Source organism: Apodemus sylvaticus, chromosome 8 (assembly GCF_947179515.1).
Source record: "Apodemus sylvaticus chromosome 8, mApoSyl1.1, whole genome shotgun sequence".
Classification (NCBI taxonomy): Eukaryota; Metazoa; Chordata; class Mammalia; order Rodentia; family Muridae; genus Apodemus; species Apodemus sylvaticus.
In genome coordinates, this window is record NC_067479.1 from 2,878,453 (window position 1) to 2,893,639 (window position 15,187).

At 43.5% G+C, this 15,187-nt stretch overlaps 2 protein-coding genes across 5 annotated transcripts in view; one reads left to right on the forward strand and one right to left on the reverse strand.

The window, feature by feature from the left end:
- Ubac2 (UBA domain containing 2) overlaps window positions 1-15,187 on the reverse strand; it is a 141,925-nt gene that overhangs the window by 59,026 nt on the left and 67,712 nt on the right. The window lies entirely within an intron of this gene.
- Gpr183 (G protein-coupled receptor 183) lies at window positions 819-14,168 on the forward strand. Of its 3 annotated transcripts, XM_052190589.1 has the most exons (4): window positions 820-957; window positions 7,534-7,656; window positions 9,596-9,722; window positions 11,219-14,168. In XM_052190589.1, the coding sequence occupies exon 4, from the start codon at window positions 11,246-11,248 to the stop codon at window positions 12,317-12,319; it is 1,074 nt and encodes a 357-aa protein (XP_052046549.1). In that variant the 5' UTR covers window positions 820-957; window positions 7,534-7,656; window positions 9,596-9,722; window positions 11,219-11,245; the 3' UTR covers window positions 12,320-14,168. The 3 variants fall into 3 exon arrangements, with proteins under 3 accessions (XP_052046550.1, XP_052046549.1, XP_052046548.1); XM_052190588.1 differs by lacking the exon at window positions 7,534-7,656; XM_052190590.1 differs by lacking the exons at window positions 7,534-7,656; window positions 9,596-9,722 and having other exon boundaries at window positions 819-957.

The window sequence follows — 15,187 nt, forward strand, 5'->3', positions numbered from 1 at the left end:
AGGACAGTGACAGAAGCAGTATAAAGCCCCACTCTGCAAGAGGGTGGGGCTGCAGTCCTGTGAGGCCTAAGCACTCTCTGTTCATGGAATCACTGTTCTCCACTGCCCAGGCCAGCACAAGTGAGTCCTGTCCTTCCAAAAGCAGCACACAGGTATGACAGGCCAGATCGCAGGTGGGCATGGGTGACGGCCTCCTCTTTGGCTTGCCCAGAGCACCATACGCAGTAGATACTGCTGGGTTCAAGGAGTGAGCTCATAGGTGCAGAACAGGTCTCTCTGGTCCTGTGCACCTAAGGCTGGATTTGTCAGGAACATGTCTCCCAACTGTCCTTAATCATTCTGTGTTCACTGTCACTGAGTCAGTCAGTTGTCCTATACACTGAAAGTGTAACTAACTTACACACAAGGAAGGCCTTTCTCCATCACTACAGAAACCCACCTTTTACACAGCTGTTCAGATTCAGACTCTACACCACACTCCTGATACCACCATGTCTCCAGGCAGACACCACTATTACACTTGACATTTTTCCTTAACCTAAATTTTACATAAAATATCAACATAAAGTCACCAGTAGCTATACTTATCTCTCTCCCCTCCCCCTCTTTCAGTTTAAAGTTTATTGCTTCAAAAAGTTTTAAGACTTAAATCTTTATGGAAAAAATTTTTTAAAAGTTCCATAGATATCAGCATTTCACAAAGTCCAAGGGGCTTTTGAATAGTTTTTTAAAATCAGTATCAGAAAAAAAAAATCTCACTTCCCATTTGAAAAAAAGCATGTAGCATATGTGAGGTTAACTGATCACAGCTCTGCTCAGTCACAGGATGACAGGAAAAAGGCACCACCATAAAAGGACGCCTGCTCTGTCGCTCTTAAAGCAACATGACAAGCTTAGCTAACTCCAGTCTGGGCAGACACGGACTGCCACACGGAGGCCCTAACCACCTTCTGATATGTAAGTACCTGATATCTTCTTTTTAAGTTAAGGAATACTTTGAAAACCTAAGTTTCAAGGTAAAAGTGAAGGAAAAAGAATAAATAACTAGCTGTAATAACTGGCTGTTTAGATTTCCTTAAGGTTACTAGCAGCTTAAAGTAGCTCCTGAGATAGAAGCAATGAATGAAACATTATTTTATGAACTTCTGTATGAACTCACAATACAAGTATCAGCAAATAACATCAACATTTCAGAATTCTTTACTATAAAGAGAAAGGAACAGTGGTGATGAGACAGAGCATTCCTAAATTTGGATATAGTTTATACACAATATAACCATTTAGCCTAATTTTTAAAAGTTTATTACATCTAACTACATAGCATGCATTTATGTACAGAAAAGTATTTTTGATATTCTTAGGACAGACTATCAGCATCAGACTCCCTGGGGTAAAGGGCTTATTTTCTTATGCATCAGATATAGAATAGTATTTTCTAGTTTGCAAAAATATTTTATCAGTTTATCCTCCTGCCAGCAAAGATCAGCCTGGGCTCTGTTGCCTCAGAAGCAAAATCATTCTAAAGACCAACTATTTTAAATGAAAAATAAAATTTGTTATTTACTTCCTATTATTAGGTGACCAGTAATGCTAAATGAGCCCCACATTTATATTCTAAAAATTTTGAAAAAAAAATTGTAAAACAAAGATTATATGTAGTGATTTAAACATTCAATTTTCAGGGGAAGAGCAGAAGTTAAGAGAAACGTCTAACAGAATATAAGCCATGAAGGGACTTCCTTTAAAGAAGACTGGGGGTTGTAGGTGTGGTGGTACTCTCTGGTAAAGGTGCCACCCAGAGTAGAGTGTAATGTTAAGGGAGGGCTTGGACTCCTTAAACCCAGGGTCTATCATTTAGAACTGCTCAGTCCCATGCAGGTTGCTGACGGTTTCTGGTTTTGGTCGCTTCATCCAGAAAGTGGGCAGAAATGTTTCTGTCAAGTCCTTCTCTGACTCTCTCTCAAAGTAGGTGCGGGAACACTTCATACCTCCCACCCTGCCCATCAGCCCACAGAAGGATACATCTAATAGGCAAGGTTTCCTTGCCCTGTCACTTCTGTACAAATTATTTTCTTGAGCTTGTCTGAAGATGTCTGCTTTCTGTAACAGTGTATGGGAAGCTCCAGCTGTGGCTTTCTAGTATCTCAGAGTGTTTGTCTCTGGGGCTTCATGGTACTTTGTGAACCTAAAACTGCTAGGGCAGACAGTCCCACAAAGCAGCCTTGCTCGCAGGCTTGTAATACGTGGGTGGCTGTGGTAATAAGTCCTTTTATAAGCTTTTGGCGGGCTTCCTAGAATTAATTAGTGTTATGCTCAGTCACCTAGCAGAGTAAACTCTGTGACAACTGAGCTCCCTCCAGGACTTCCAAGCATGCATGGTAGACTTTTACTAGAGAGCTACCGTAGGCCAGCCTGCAGCAATCTGTGATGTGAAATGTACGTGCAAGACTCCTGATCCTGACCTGCAGACACCAAGAAATTAAAGCATTTACAGGGAGACCCTTCTCTTTGCCATAGCAAGAGGAAAGATACTGGAGGTGAGCAATGTCCTCCTGTCTGTCCTGGACTATTTGTGCCGTCCTGCCCATGGCCACAAGACTGGATCACACATGCAGAACCCTCTGCGTGCTGTGGAGGCAGAGACTCAGTGTTCTGGCAAGGGTAGAAAGCGTATTGTCAGATGTCCGTACAGCCCTAAAAACAGTACAAGGCAAACCAGCAGCATAAAGCTTTGCTGGGCTTCAAATTCTCTTCAGTTGAAACAGCAGTCAAAATGTTTTGTTGCTGAAATACTGTTAAAAGCAGTAAACTCAGTTACAAAATCTTTACTCAGTAGACATGGTACTACACTCCTTCCGTCCCAGGACTTGGGAGGTAGAGGCAAGAAGATCAGGAGCTCAAGACCAGCCTCTACCCATATAGTAGTAAGTTTGAGGCTAGCCAGGAGCACAGGAGACCCTATCTTAAAAACAAAACATATTCTAAAATACTCAACTCTCCTGTATTCACCTTAGAACATGCTCTACGTTAATGGCTGCTTCACTTAAGTCCCCCTATCTTGCCCATCTTTCTCAGACACAAGTGAGCAGGTCTATGTCGAAGTTCTGAGACACCTTCCTGTTTGTGCTTGCTTCCACCCACTTCTACTTATCTCTGTCTTGGAAACAGGAACCAGGGATAGCACGTCCTGTATTGAATGAGATTTTTCTGGCGGCAAAAAGCCGAGTTTAAACTTGGCAGCTACAGCTGTGACTTTAGTCACTTAGGCGCTCCTGCCCTGGCTTCGGAGAACGCTCCAAGGCAGAGGTCTGACCAGGAGCCATTACTGTCATGCCTGCTGTCTCCCGACGGAGAGCAAGGACTTGTGAGCTGAGATTTGGCCATTCTTTTCGATCTTTGGGGGTGTAAGAACTGCCCTCACACACACTCTCAGAACTTCACAGGAGTGAGACACAAAAGCCACAACCTCAATACTCTGCCTTCCTGAGGTGGAGTGGGAGAGGAAGCGGGAAGTAGAGGTCAGGAAGCTCCCTTGGGCAGCTGCTTTCCACAGAAGCTTTAGTGAAAAGCCATGTTAATGATGCAGGGGAAGAAGAGGGCCACAGGTTTCTAAATGAAAGACCCAGCACTCAAGCAGAGAGAGGCTCTGCTCAGGCTGCAGCCAGGGGCTGGGCCAATGAAGATGGCCAGTGACCCAGAGGAAGAGAGTAGAGATGCGTCAAATTACAGGAGCTGCCGAGCTTTCAGCCTGCCCTTGGTCTCTCAAGGGGAAAGGCCATCAGGCCACTGCACAGAGAAGAGAGGAAGGACTGCAGACAGCAGCTTCAGACAGGCACACAGCCAGATAAGGACATAGACATGGGGGGTGGGGTGCAGGGCACAGTGCAGAGTTAGGGGCTGCAAGAAAAAAACCCATTGGCTAGGGAAGGACAGAGCCCTGACTTCCCATGTAATCTTGAAACATTCTGAGAAAATGACTCAACTCATCCTCAATTCAGCATAGCCACAAATTAAGAAGGCTTAACTTAAAGCCTGAAACCCCCTCCAGCTGGAAGGGTACAAAGTACGGGCTATTTCTAGAAGCACCCTAAGAGGAAGCATATCAGGAACACACACCTTCATTTCAAGGCCTTTCTACTATGCAGCTAGTGATCCCTCGTGTAAGATCCCACACATATGCTTTCCTTGTGTGGAATGAGTATGATAGTAGCCTCTTTTTCACTCTTACAGTAACTTACACATGACATCATTACCTTTGATAAAGCCACATAAGGAATAAATAATTACTGAAAAGTGACAGAAAAGTATCTGGAATATGTCCAGCTCCAAACATGAGAGAATTTTCACCCATCCAGCACCCTCCCTCCAGACGCCGCACACTTTCCATTAGCCCCAGCAGGTAGCTTTCCAATGCAGCTGGTCTTCACCGAGGACCCACCGAGTCAGGCACCTTGAGAGGTACGAGGGCAGGTGAACTGCAGACTGCTGTGTGAAGAGTTCCCCCGACCTGAAAGATGGCTGGATGTGGACTATGACACCGGCTCAGCTGCAGGTCACAAAAGGTCATCTCTGTGGCTCCTTGACTCATCACACTTCCAAGAGCCAGAGAAAGTAAGCTTCCCTCAAAAGGCTGACCATGGTCAACCGTACCCCGAATAATATCAACTCAATCTATTCAATTTAGGGGAAGGATACAAGAGAAAATGAGATGACAGTGGACTGACAGAAACACAGCTATCAAACAGGATTCAAAACTGATTCCATGGTAAAGAAAGCACTGAATAATACATTTTCTCAACTAGGTCACTGTGGCACATTCTGATTATTGACAGCATATGGGAATGGACAATCAGACCAATGGAATCAATATTCCTTTAGTAAGCTGGATGGATCACTTGCCACCTGCCCATTTTACAGGCAAACAGCACATACAACAGCTGTCCAGTCAACTGAAGTGGGGTGGGAACAAACGCTGGCCTAGTGCTGCTGGTGTTGACACTGGGTTAAACTCAGTCTCTGTTTAAAGAGGAACAAAAAAGCTCTGTCCACACACTTGACAAATGCTAGCTAATGGGAGAAAAGAGCAAGGGTGACTTCTCCCTCAGGCCTGTTATCAAGGGCATCGAAACAGCCTCAACTACCTCTGAGCTGTGTGCCCTCCCTCAGAGGACAAAGTCCTTGGTATTCAGTCACCCTGTGGGCTGTTCCCTTGTTTTCCATTCATTTTATTTCCCCCAACTCTAAGCATTTTTCCACAACCTTATCTTTCCTCAAGAAAATAGCCAGAAGGAAGCCAACAGCAACTGGGGAAGAGTTGGAGTAACTGTAACCTACAATGCACCCAGAACTTTTTCTCTCCCTCTCCCTCTCCCTCTCTCTCTCTCCTCTCTCCTTCCCTCTCTCCCCCTTCCTCCCTCCCTCCTTCTCTCTCTCCCTCCCTCCCTCCTTCTCTCTCTCCCTCCTTCTCTCTCTCCCTCCCTCTCTCCCCCTCCCTCCTTCTCTCTCTCTTCCTCCCTCCCTCTCCCTCCCTCTCTCCCCCTCCCTCCCTCCTTCTCTCTCTCTTCCTCCCTCTCTCTCCCTCCCTCTCTCTCTCCCTCCCTCTCTCTCTCCCTCCCTCTGTCCCCCTTCCTCACTCCCTCTCCCTCCTTCTCTCTCTCTCCCTCCCTCTGTCCCCCTTCCTCACTCCCTCTCCCTCCTTCTCTCTCTCTCCCTCCCTCTCTCCCCTCTCTCCCCCTTCCTCCCTCCCTCCCTCTCCCTCCTTCTCTCTCTCTCTCCCTCTCTCCCTTCCCCCTCTCTCCCTCACCTCTCTCTCTCCCTCTCTCTCTCTGCTTCCAAGCTCTTAGTTGCTCTTCTGACTCTTCTTCAAGGCACAGCTTCCTCTCTAGCACACACAAGGCAAGCCAACCCTCTGCCTAAGGCAGATAGATCTCAATCCAACCCCATCTTGAGGTCAAACCTGACCAGCTCAAAACATTGTTAACCCTGTAGATAACAGAGTCTCCCTTCTTTATTTAAGACATTGACAATTCTCAGAATAAATGTTAGAGATAGTGATACCACTTCAAAAACCTTAAAAACCCAAAGACTTTTGCACTGGTTCTTTGGTAAGCTCTTTTGAATATAAACTTTATCAGAGTTTAGGCAATTCCCTTAAATACTAATCAATGAGTTTTAGGCAGACTTTTTTTCCTCTCCTTTTTGTGACTAGAGAAAAACTGTCACTTCATGTCAACATGTCTGGTTATGCAAAGATGAAATGATAACATCACAAGAAGTTTTGGCAACTCTATGGGCAAGGAAATAAATTTTACAAACACACACACACACACACACACACTACTTTCAAGAATGTCAGAGGAGGACGTTGGAAAGAATCTAACATTTATTCTGAGAATTGTTGGGGCCTTAGTAAAAAAGGGAGACAGAGTTAGGATGACAGGAAAGCTGAAGGGTCAAATGTTACATTGCAGACACAGAACAGGTTGTTTCTGCAGCTTAGCAGGAAAATCAGAGAATGACAAGATGGCTTCCAGGGGAGTGGAAGTTTGCAGGGTAGACCATACCATTTTATACTTTCATATTTTTGGTGGTTTTAGTCTACATATGCTAGATCCTGGGAGCGAAGAAATGATACCTCACTGACCTATCATAGTACTTTCAGGTTTAATTCAGGCACACACGTGTATATAGGTATATTTATATGTATGCTTACATACATACTCGAAACATGTCAGAAGCTGCTGCCTAAGAATAACTAAAATGAGGAATAATTAAATACATTCAAATGCAAGCTATACTTTGAATGATGAAAAGGAGAACCTGCGATTCAGACAGGCGCAGTGAGTATGAGCAGGACACTGGCGATGTGAGACGGAATACAAGCAGCAGTGCTAAGCCAGAGCCTCACAGGAGCCACATGACACTCCCCACACTGTCTATCTCTTTTTCAGTTCTAGACCCTCTTGCTCTGCATCCCTGGGATCCAGCATATTAGACTAAAAACACTAAAAGTACTGTTTGCTAAAAGTATGAAGCTAACTTAAGCCTCTCAAGAGTAATCCAGAGGATGATTAAAGGAAAGAACAAATTCTAACTCTGAGGGCATATAATAAATCGATATTTGTTGTCTTAGGAATTGGGTAACAGCAGCCAAGAATGTGAAAGGACTTTCCTCTTAATGTGGAGATAATAGTGTACTGAAATGACAGCATTGAGAACACAGGAAAAACAGAGACACGAATTAAGGAAAATGTAGAATCAATCCCCAGAAGCTGCTAAGTATCCAAAAGAAGTCTATTTTCAAACCATCTCTATCTGCTTACCGAGGTCACTCTCTGACCTAGCCTGTTTACATGTCTATATCCTAAAGTGCGGCCTTTGGCTGGCTGTGGCCCAACAGTGGTCAGTCAAGATCCATGTCCCAGCCTCGATTGGGCCTGACTTCCCCTGCTCTTGGGAAGGTTGACCCATCTACCCTGGGGAAGCTAACCATATATGTCATGCTGTCTGTACTCTGAAACCACAATCTCTCAGTTCTTTAAGGGCTCATGAGACAGCTGTTCCTCAAAGGACTGGAGGGAGCACCACAGAGAAGGACCCAACATGATCTTTAACTTCTCAGGCCCATATGAGGTCCTTAGCAGACACGATGTAAAGGTAGGCAGGCAGACTAAGCGAGTGCACAAATGTGAATAAGCTGTGAAGAACACTGGTGATGATGCTCTTGCAAGAAGAGCAAACTAACACTTCTTCCTCCAATTAACAAAATCATTACCTTACTTCAATCAATCTATGTTCAATGTTCCGAATTTAGGCTGTATGGATACAAGTCCCCAATCACTCATACAGTATTATCTGTTGGCACATATAATATCCAAGCAGGCATCTTTCTGTGTGCTCCTGTGCACATGTGTTTTTTGTGTTCACTCTCCCTCAGAGTACCATGTCATGCAATCAGCTTTCCTTAACATACTTCCAGTCAAGAAACAGTCTTGTTTTGCCACTTTCACATGCCACAGCATGCTGAACCGTTTAATGCCTACAAGACATCAACTGAAAGAATCTGAGCTGTTCACACTTTGCATCTTCCTGCTGCAGCCAACACTGGGTGGAATGCTCCCATACCTGGGCTATTTGAAACCACTCCCATTTTAGCTGTACCAGATGCTAGGACACAGTTCACAAGCTCGCCCGCCCGGCATCATCTGCAAGCTGACACACGCCGCTGCCAGTCCCTCCCTTGTGCTGCGGTGGCTCTTCTAATCTTTACTGTAGCGGTTAACATGGAGATGCTGCAACTGCACATTCTGCCCCATACCACTGTTTGAGATCACATTTCATGAACTTGCTATGAAAAGTGGTAAGAAAGATTTTCAGGAGGAAAATTCTCACACAAGTTAGAAAAGCATCTGTCAGAGTTGCTGGGCCGGCTCCTCAGTGCCAAGGCTGGTCTAGAAGCTGCACTCTCCCCATGTCTACACTTCACCTCCTGGACAGCAGAAAGCAGGCCTTTGGTGAATGTGCAGCTTCCTGTACTTTTTCATTTCATTAATTTCACAGCTGACTTTTTATTTACTTCTGTTCTTGCTGGGCAAATTAGGCTCCTCCTAGACTTAAGTGATACAGCAAACATCTATTTTCAATCTTTTTATTTTAAGCATCTCAAAAATTTCTAACACGGTATCTTCTTTAAGTCAAAGGTTTCTTACACATATATTTTTCATTTCCAAATTCACTCTTTATTGCTTTGCCATTGGTTTGTAGTTTGGCTGTGCTGTCCTCGGGCCCTGCAGTCTGCTTAACACTTATGATGGCTGAGTTTGAGAAATGCTTATGACTTCATCACATAGTCTACTAACTCTTGAATCGTGTTGAGCAAGCCTTCAGTGCCTTTTATTTTCTTATCTAGGATATTCAAAAACATATGATTACCTATTATGATTACAGACTTGTGAGTTTCTCCTGTAAACTATATCAGATTGTGACAGCACAGACACATCTCAAAATTACTTTTATGTCCTTTGTGGAGTGAGGTTGCTTTTTGAGGCAGGGTTTCTCTGTATAGCTTCAGCTATACAGAGATGAGTCCTGGAACTCATCTGTAGACCAGGCTGACTTTGGACCCAGGATCTGCCTGCTCTGCCTGTCTCTGCCTCCCGAGTGCTGAGATCAAAGGCGTGTCTCATCACAGCCTGGCGACTATTCTTAATTTTGGCAGTAAGGCTAGATTCCTACAGGCATCAAAGTTGCCTTAATTTCTTTCTTTTCTGATTGTGGCCCACCCTGTCATCATGACTTAGGTAGTATGTATCTCCCACAGCCTTATTCTGAACCTTTCTGAATTACTTTAAATTACATTTTCTTTGAGCAACATATAAATGGATTTAAAAAATAACAAAAACAAAAACCCTCCAAACTGGTAGTCTTCCCTATAACCAGCAGTTCCATCCATGTAAATCTGTGAGGGCATGCTTTCTACCTTCTTGTGCATCTTCTACTCTCCATCTTCATCGTGTCCCGTCACCTGTCCATTTCCTTTCTGGTCTTCTCTGAGACGGCAAGATGCGTCCTCTCACTTTGTTTGGTCTTCCTTTAGGTTTTATTTGTATTCTGTGAGGATACGTCTGTCAACACTCAACACCACAAGCAGAGCCCAGAGCCAGTGAGCATCCCTCTTCTCTGTCAGAAGTGAACAGAGACCAGGTCCTCTACGCCAGGCACAGGTAGGTCTGGAGTCAGTGCTCTAACCGTCGTCGACAGAGAGTCCATCCCCTTTAAGACACAGCAGCAGCAACCGACACTGAAAGAACTCCCTCCACATTAGTGACAGCCACATGAGACATACACAGTCTCTAGAGAAGGCTGGGTCTTTTCTTTAAGATACAATCACAGATTGTATTTCTTGGCTTTTCCACTTTCACTGCCATTCTCTCTCTTTCTTATATGGAATTTTACCATTAGAACTTTTAGATTTCTAATTTAGGACTTGAAATCAAGCTTAGCATTATTTATGCCCTAGAAAAAACTTTAAGTAATCCAAATGTGCGCCAAGGGAGCGGCTCCATAAATTATGTATTAACACACTGGATACTGATTCAACACTTTGGAAAACTGGAGTATCCATCAGATGCCTAATAAAATCCAGACAGTAAGTAAAAAGCATTAACTACATTGTCATGGAGATTTATTTACTACCAAGGCAAGACACAAAACACCACATTACACTACTCTTACTGGGTTCAACACACACTGTGTGCCCAATTTAAAATTTTTTATTTGAAGCAGCTTGAGTCCCTCCACCACACACATTCAATCTCACACATGAAAGAGAAGTGTGCTACTGCTGAGGTAGACTCAAAGTTCCTTTGGACCCGACTTTCCTTTTTCCATTCTGAGAAAGTGTCTCACTGAGATGGACAAGCTTCCCTCAAACTTGTGATGCCCCTGCCTTAGCCTCCACAGCAGGTACACACCCTACATTTATTTTTCCTTTTTTTTTTTATAGTTATGAATACTAATTCTTTTTCGGTTTTTTTGTTTGTTTGGTTGGTTTGGTTTTTTCAAGACAGGGTTTCTCTGTGTAGCCCTGGCTGTCGTGGAACTCACTCTGTAGACCAGGCTGGCCTCGAACTCAGAAATCCACCTGCCTCTGCCTCCCAAGTGCTGGGATTACAGGCGTGCGCCACCACCGCCCGGCACTAATTCTTTTTCATAAGAGAACTTAACTTTCAGTTCCTAATATGACCTAAGATTATTTCTCAAACTTTTTAGGTTAACACATATCAGATACTGTGTTAAGTTCATACTTCACTACATGTTTGACTGATTTCATTTCCTGGCAGTGATATGCATTTTGGAAGGGGGGAAAAAACTCAACCTAAATTCAATTTAAAAGCCAAGTTTAATGCCCGTCTAAAATGTGGGGAACTTTACATGATTTTATTCTTAACCACACCATGATTCAGAAAAAGGGGGATTTCTGTCTGAAGTTAGTGAGCTCCCCGGGGTTACAAAACACACTTGACCTATTTAGAGGGTTCCATTTCCTTTGCCCAAATTCTGTCAAAGCCACTAACTATAAAGGTAAACACATAAATTTTATTCTTGGTTTATTCCAGAGGGAATTTGCACACTGGAAAATTTAAAGTAGGTGTATAAATGACTGCGTTGCTGAGTTAAATAATTTTAGCTTAACAGTCCTTACTTGCTTTTCTCCTAGTAATTGTGACCACTGCTGGATACAGAAATGGCTAACAACTTTACTACACCATTGGCAACTTCTCACAGCAATAACTGTGATCTCTATGCACACCACAGCACAGCCAGGATATTAATGCCTTTGCATTACAGCCTGGTCTTTATCATTGGGCTGGTGGGAAACCTGTTGGCCTTGGTCGTCATTGTTCAAAACAGAAAAAAAATCAACTCGACCACTCTCTATTCAATGAACTTGGTGATTTCCGACATCCTGTTTACCACAGCTTTACCCACTCGAATAGTCTACTACGCACTGGGCTTTGACTGGAGGATTGGTGATGCCCTGTGCCGGATAACTGCTCTGGTGTTCTACATCAACACATACGCAGGTGTGAACTTCATGACTTGCTTGAGCATAGACCGCTTCTTCGCTGTGGTGCACCCTCTGCGCTACAACAAGATTAAAAGAATCGAATATGCAAAGGGTGTCTGCATATTTGTCTGGATTCTGGTCTTTGCTCAAACACTGCCACTGCTCCTCAACCCTATGTCTAAGCAGGAGGGAGACAAGACTACTTGCATGGAATATCCAAACTTTGAAGGGACAGCGTCTCTGCCATGGATTCTGCTGGGAGCCTGCCTGCTAGGCTACGTGCTGCCCCTCACAATCATTCTCCTGTGCTACTCTCAGATCTGCTGCAAACTCTTCAGGACTGCCAAGCAGAACCCGCTCACTGAGAAATCTGGTGTGAACAAAAAGGCTCTCAACACAATTATCCTCATCATCGTCGTGTTCATCCTGTGCTTCACACCTTACCATGTGGCCATCATTCAGCACATGATAAAGATACTCTGTTCCCCTGGGGTCCTGGGGTGTGAGGCGAGACATTCCTTCCAGATCTCTCTGCACTTCACGGTATGCCTGATGAACTTCAACTGCTGCATGGACCCTTTCATATACTTCTTTGCATGTAAAGGGTATAAGAGAAAGGTCATGAAGATGCTCAAACGTCAAGTGAGCGTGTCAATCTCCAGTGCAGTGAGGTCAGCCCCTGAAGAGAATTCACGGGAAATGACGGAGTCTCAGATGATGATCCACTCCAAGGCCTCCAATGGAAGGTAAAGGCACTTGGGACTTCACAGCACAGCAAGCTGTGGGATGGAAATGTTCTGCTCCCAACCAGAATGCCTTCCAGTTGTCCTCTCTGGGCACAATTTCCCACTGCCAACCCACCAGCCAACACACTGGGATCCAGACCAGATCACGAGAATAAAAAAGCAAGTTTAACTTCAAAAACGAAATATATGTAAAGGAAGGCTATCATAATAAGTCTCAATGTAAAAAGAAATTCTCTGTGAAATTACTATTTCTTGCTAATAGTTTGGCAAAAGAAAGACTAACTGCACTGTATATTGCCAGTGTAAAAATGTTAATATTGTAATATATGGAACATATTTCTTAATTTACACCACTTTCAATTTTAGATATTGTCTCCTTAGTAATATGTTCTTGTTTGCTTTGTTCTGAGACAACTGTTTTAAGAAACATTTTGTGAGATAAAGAACAGGTTCTAATGAGAGCATTAATATGCCACTATAAACTAACAGCAAAAGTTCCAAGTACAATTAACGGGAGGTAGATTTTAAGAGCAATGGTAGAGATGTGATGACAGAGGCGAAAGAAGTGTCAAGCCCTTCCCTGAGCAGCTGGGATAGTGCCTGTGGACCACTGCTCAGAAATACGACAGGGGCTTCCCACACAGGCATCCAATGAAAACAGCCACGCGCTGCCTTCTTTTTAGGAATAGAAAATGTGCACATATGCTTGAGTCTTGAGGGGACTTTTGTTCAGGTTGGTAGTACCTGGTATCTACACAGCTGTAGATTAGGTTATGAGAACTGGAGCAATGAGGATTACAATTATAATTGCCATAGTTGCATAAATAAATCAGGAAGTTAATGCATAATTTATAAATTAGTAGTTTTCAGGATTTTTTCTTTTTAAAAAATTTATTGTATGTTTGCCGGCATGCAAGTCAGTGCACCACATGTGAGCGGTGCCTGCAGAAGCCAGAGAGGGTGTCAGGTCCCCTGGGGCTAGAGTTATAGGTGGTTGTGTGCCATTACAGAGGTGCTGAAGATCAAACACTGATCCTCCGGAAGAGCAGCTAGTGCTCTTAACCACTGGACCTTCTCTAAAAAATGTTTTTTTTTTTCCCTTTTGAGACAGAGTCTAGCTATGTCAGTCTAGCAGGCTGGAATTCTCTATGTAGATAGGCTAGCCTTAGACTTGCAGATGAGCCTCGAGCCTCCTGCCTCCCTCGTGAGGGAGCTAGAGGTGTCCTGCTGGGATTCTCTGTGATGTCACACACCTGCCTATACAAATACTTTAATATGTACAGCAAGGTCTTCCTAAGTTCCTAAGCCCTGTTTACCCAATCAAATTTGGTTTGCTCCAGACCTGAAATCTCCCCAGTATACTATCTCACTTAGCAATGATACCAATTTAGATAATAGGGAAGAAATAACACTATACCATGAGCCATAATTTCAACTTTTATTGAGCTGTATGCCCAGGATATATTTCATTTTAGTAAAATTAACCTGTTTTGTCTTTTGAGACAGAGTTTCATTATATAGCCCAAGACTGGCCTGCGACTCACCTTGTATCCCAGGCAAATATTTAACTAAAGATCTTCCTCAGGCACAAACATGTAACCCCAACACCTGGGAGGCTAAGGCAAGAAAACTGTTGCAAGTTGGAGGCTAGCCTGTGCTAGGGTTATATACATATTATAGCAAGTCCCTACTTCAGTAAGAAAAATAAAATGCCCCGTGTTAGCCTGCTGTGGCTACAGGTGTGTGCTATCAAACCCAGCTTGAAGTGAGCTTGATCCTCACTACTGTAACTTTACTGGGTACAGTAATATCTGAATTGTGCTAATTTCACAGAATTAAAGCCTCTAACAACACATGGCTGGTCCGATGAAGGTGGTGCAAGTTTGGCTCCTGGTGCCTTTCCTTATCCCATCTATGAACTTCCCAAGTGAGGGCAGAAAGAACAAAACACTACATTTTGTCAGGGAGGCATGTAGTCACCTAAACGAGATCTCTCGAAAGAGACCACTAGTAAAAATCAGAAATAGATCCCGTACTTTCCCAGCCCTTAAGGCAAGCTATTTTCATAGTTCCATGATCACACTCACACCAACTCGCTTGTCTCACAACTGATGACCATGCAAATCAGTCCAAGATTGTGATCCTACAAGCCAGAGAGCATGTGCTATTAGTTTGCGAGTATAATATACTTGTGTGTTAAGCTTTCTATCTTCTCCATCTTACTAGAGGTAAGTGACTCTAGCTTGTCATCTGGCATACTAGCAGAGTTGTGACCAGTGAGCCTGTCTTCAACTATTAAAAGATTTCTATTCTACAGGTCCAGTCCAACTGGCTATCAGCTCCCCATTCCCGGACCTTCAGTGCTTACATCCATTCCCATCACTGTTCACACGTGACCTGGGCGTGCCCTCCTCATCTCTGCTTCAAGGAGCTTTCTTCTCCTCCTAGCAGATTCCCTTCACCAGCAGGAAAACTTGGTGCATTAGGGCAGTGCTGATTAACTTGTGTACTCTATGACAACAAAGGAAGTGGCCTTGCACTTAACTCTATCTGAACATCAAAACGGAGTATTTGCTACATAAACATGATAAGCTTTAACACTGACATAATAGGGAGCTATATAAAAAAAATAAAAATAAAAAAAAAAAACTCCTCTAGGAAAATGGATAGCTATTCAGCTAATCCAATTCCTCTTTTACAATCTCACTTTTATTTCTAAAAGGATTATTCAGCTAATTTAAAAATTCTCAAAGCTACTCAGTTTAAGATCTGATAAATGGGGCCAGAGAGATGACATTTGTGGTTCAGGGCATTGGTTGCTCTTCTAGAGGACCCAGGTTCAATCCCCAGCACATACATGACAGCTTACAAC

What these genes read in the sequence shown, in the direction of transcription:
- Gpr183 (XM_052190590.1), top strand. Translation starts at nt 11,246, where the DNA reads ATGGCTAACAACTTTACTACACCATTGGCAACTTCTCACAGCAATAAC.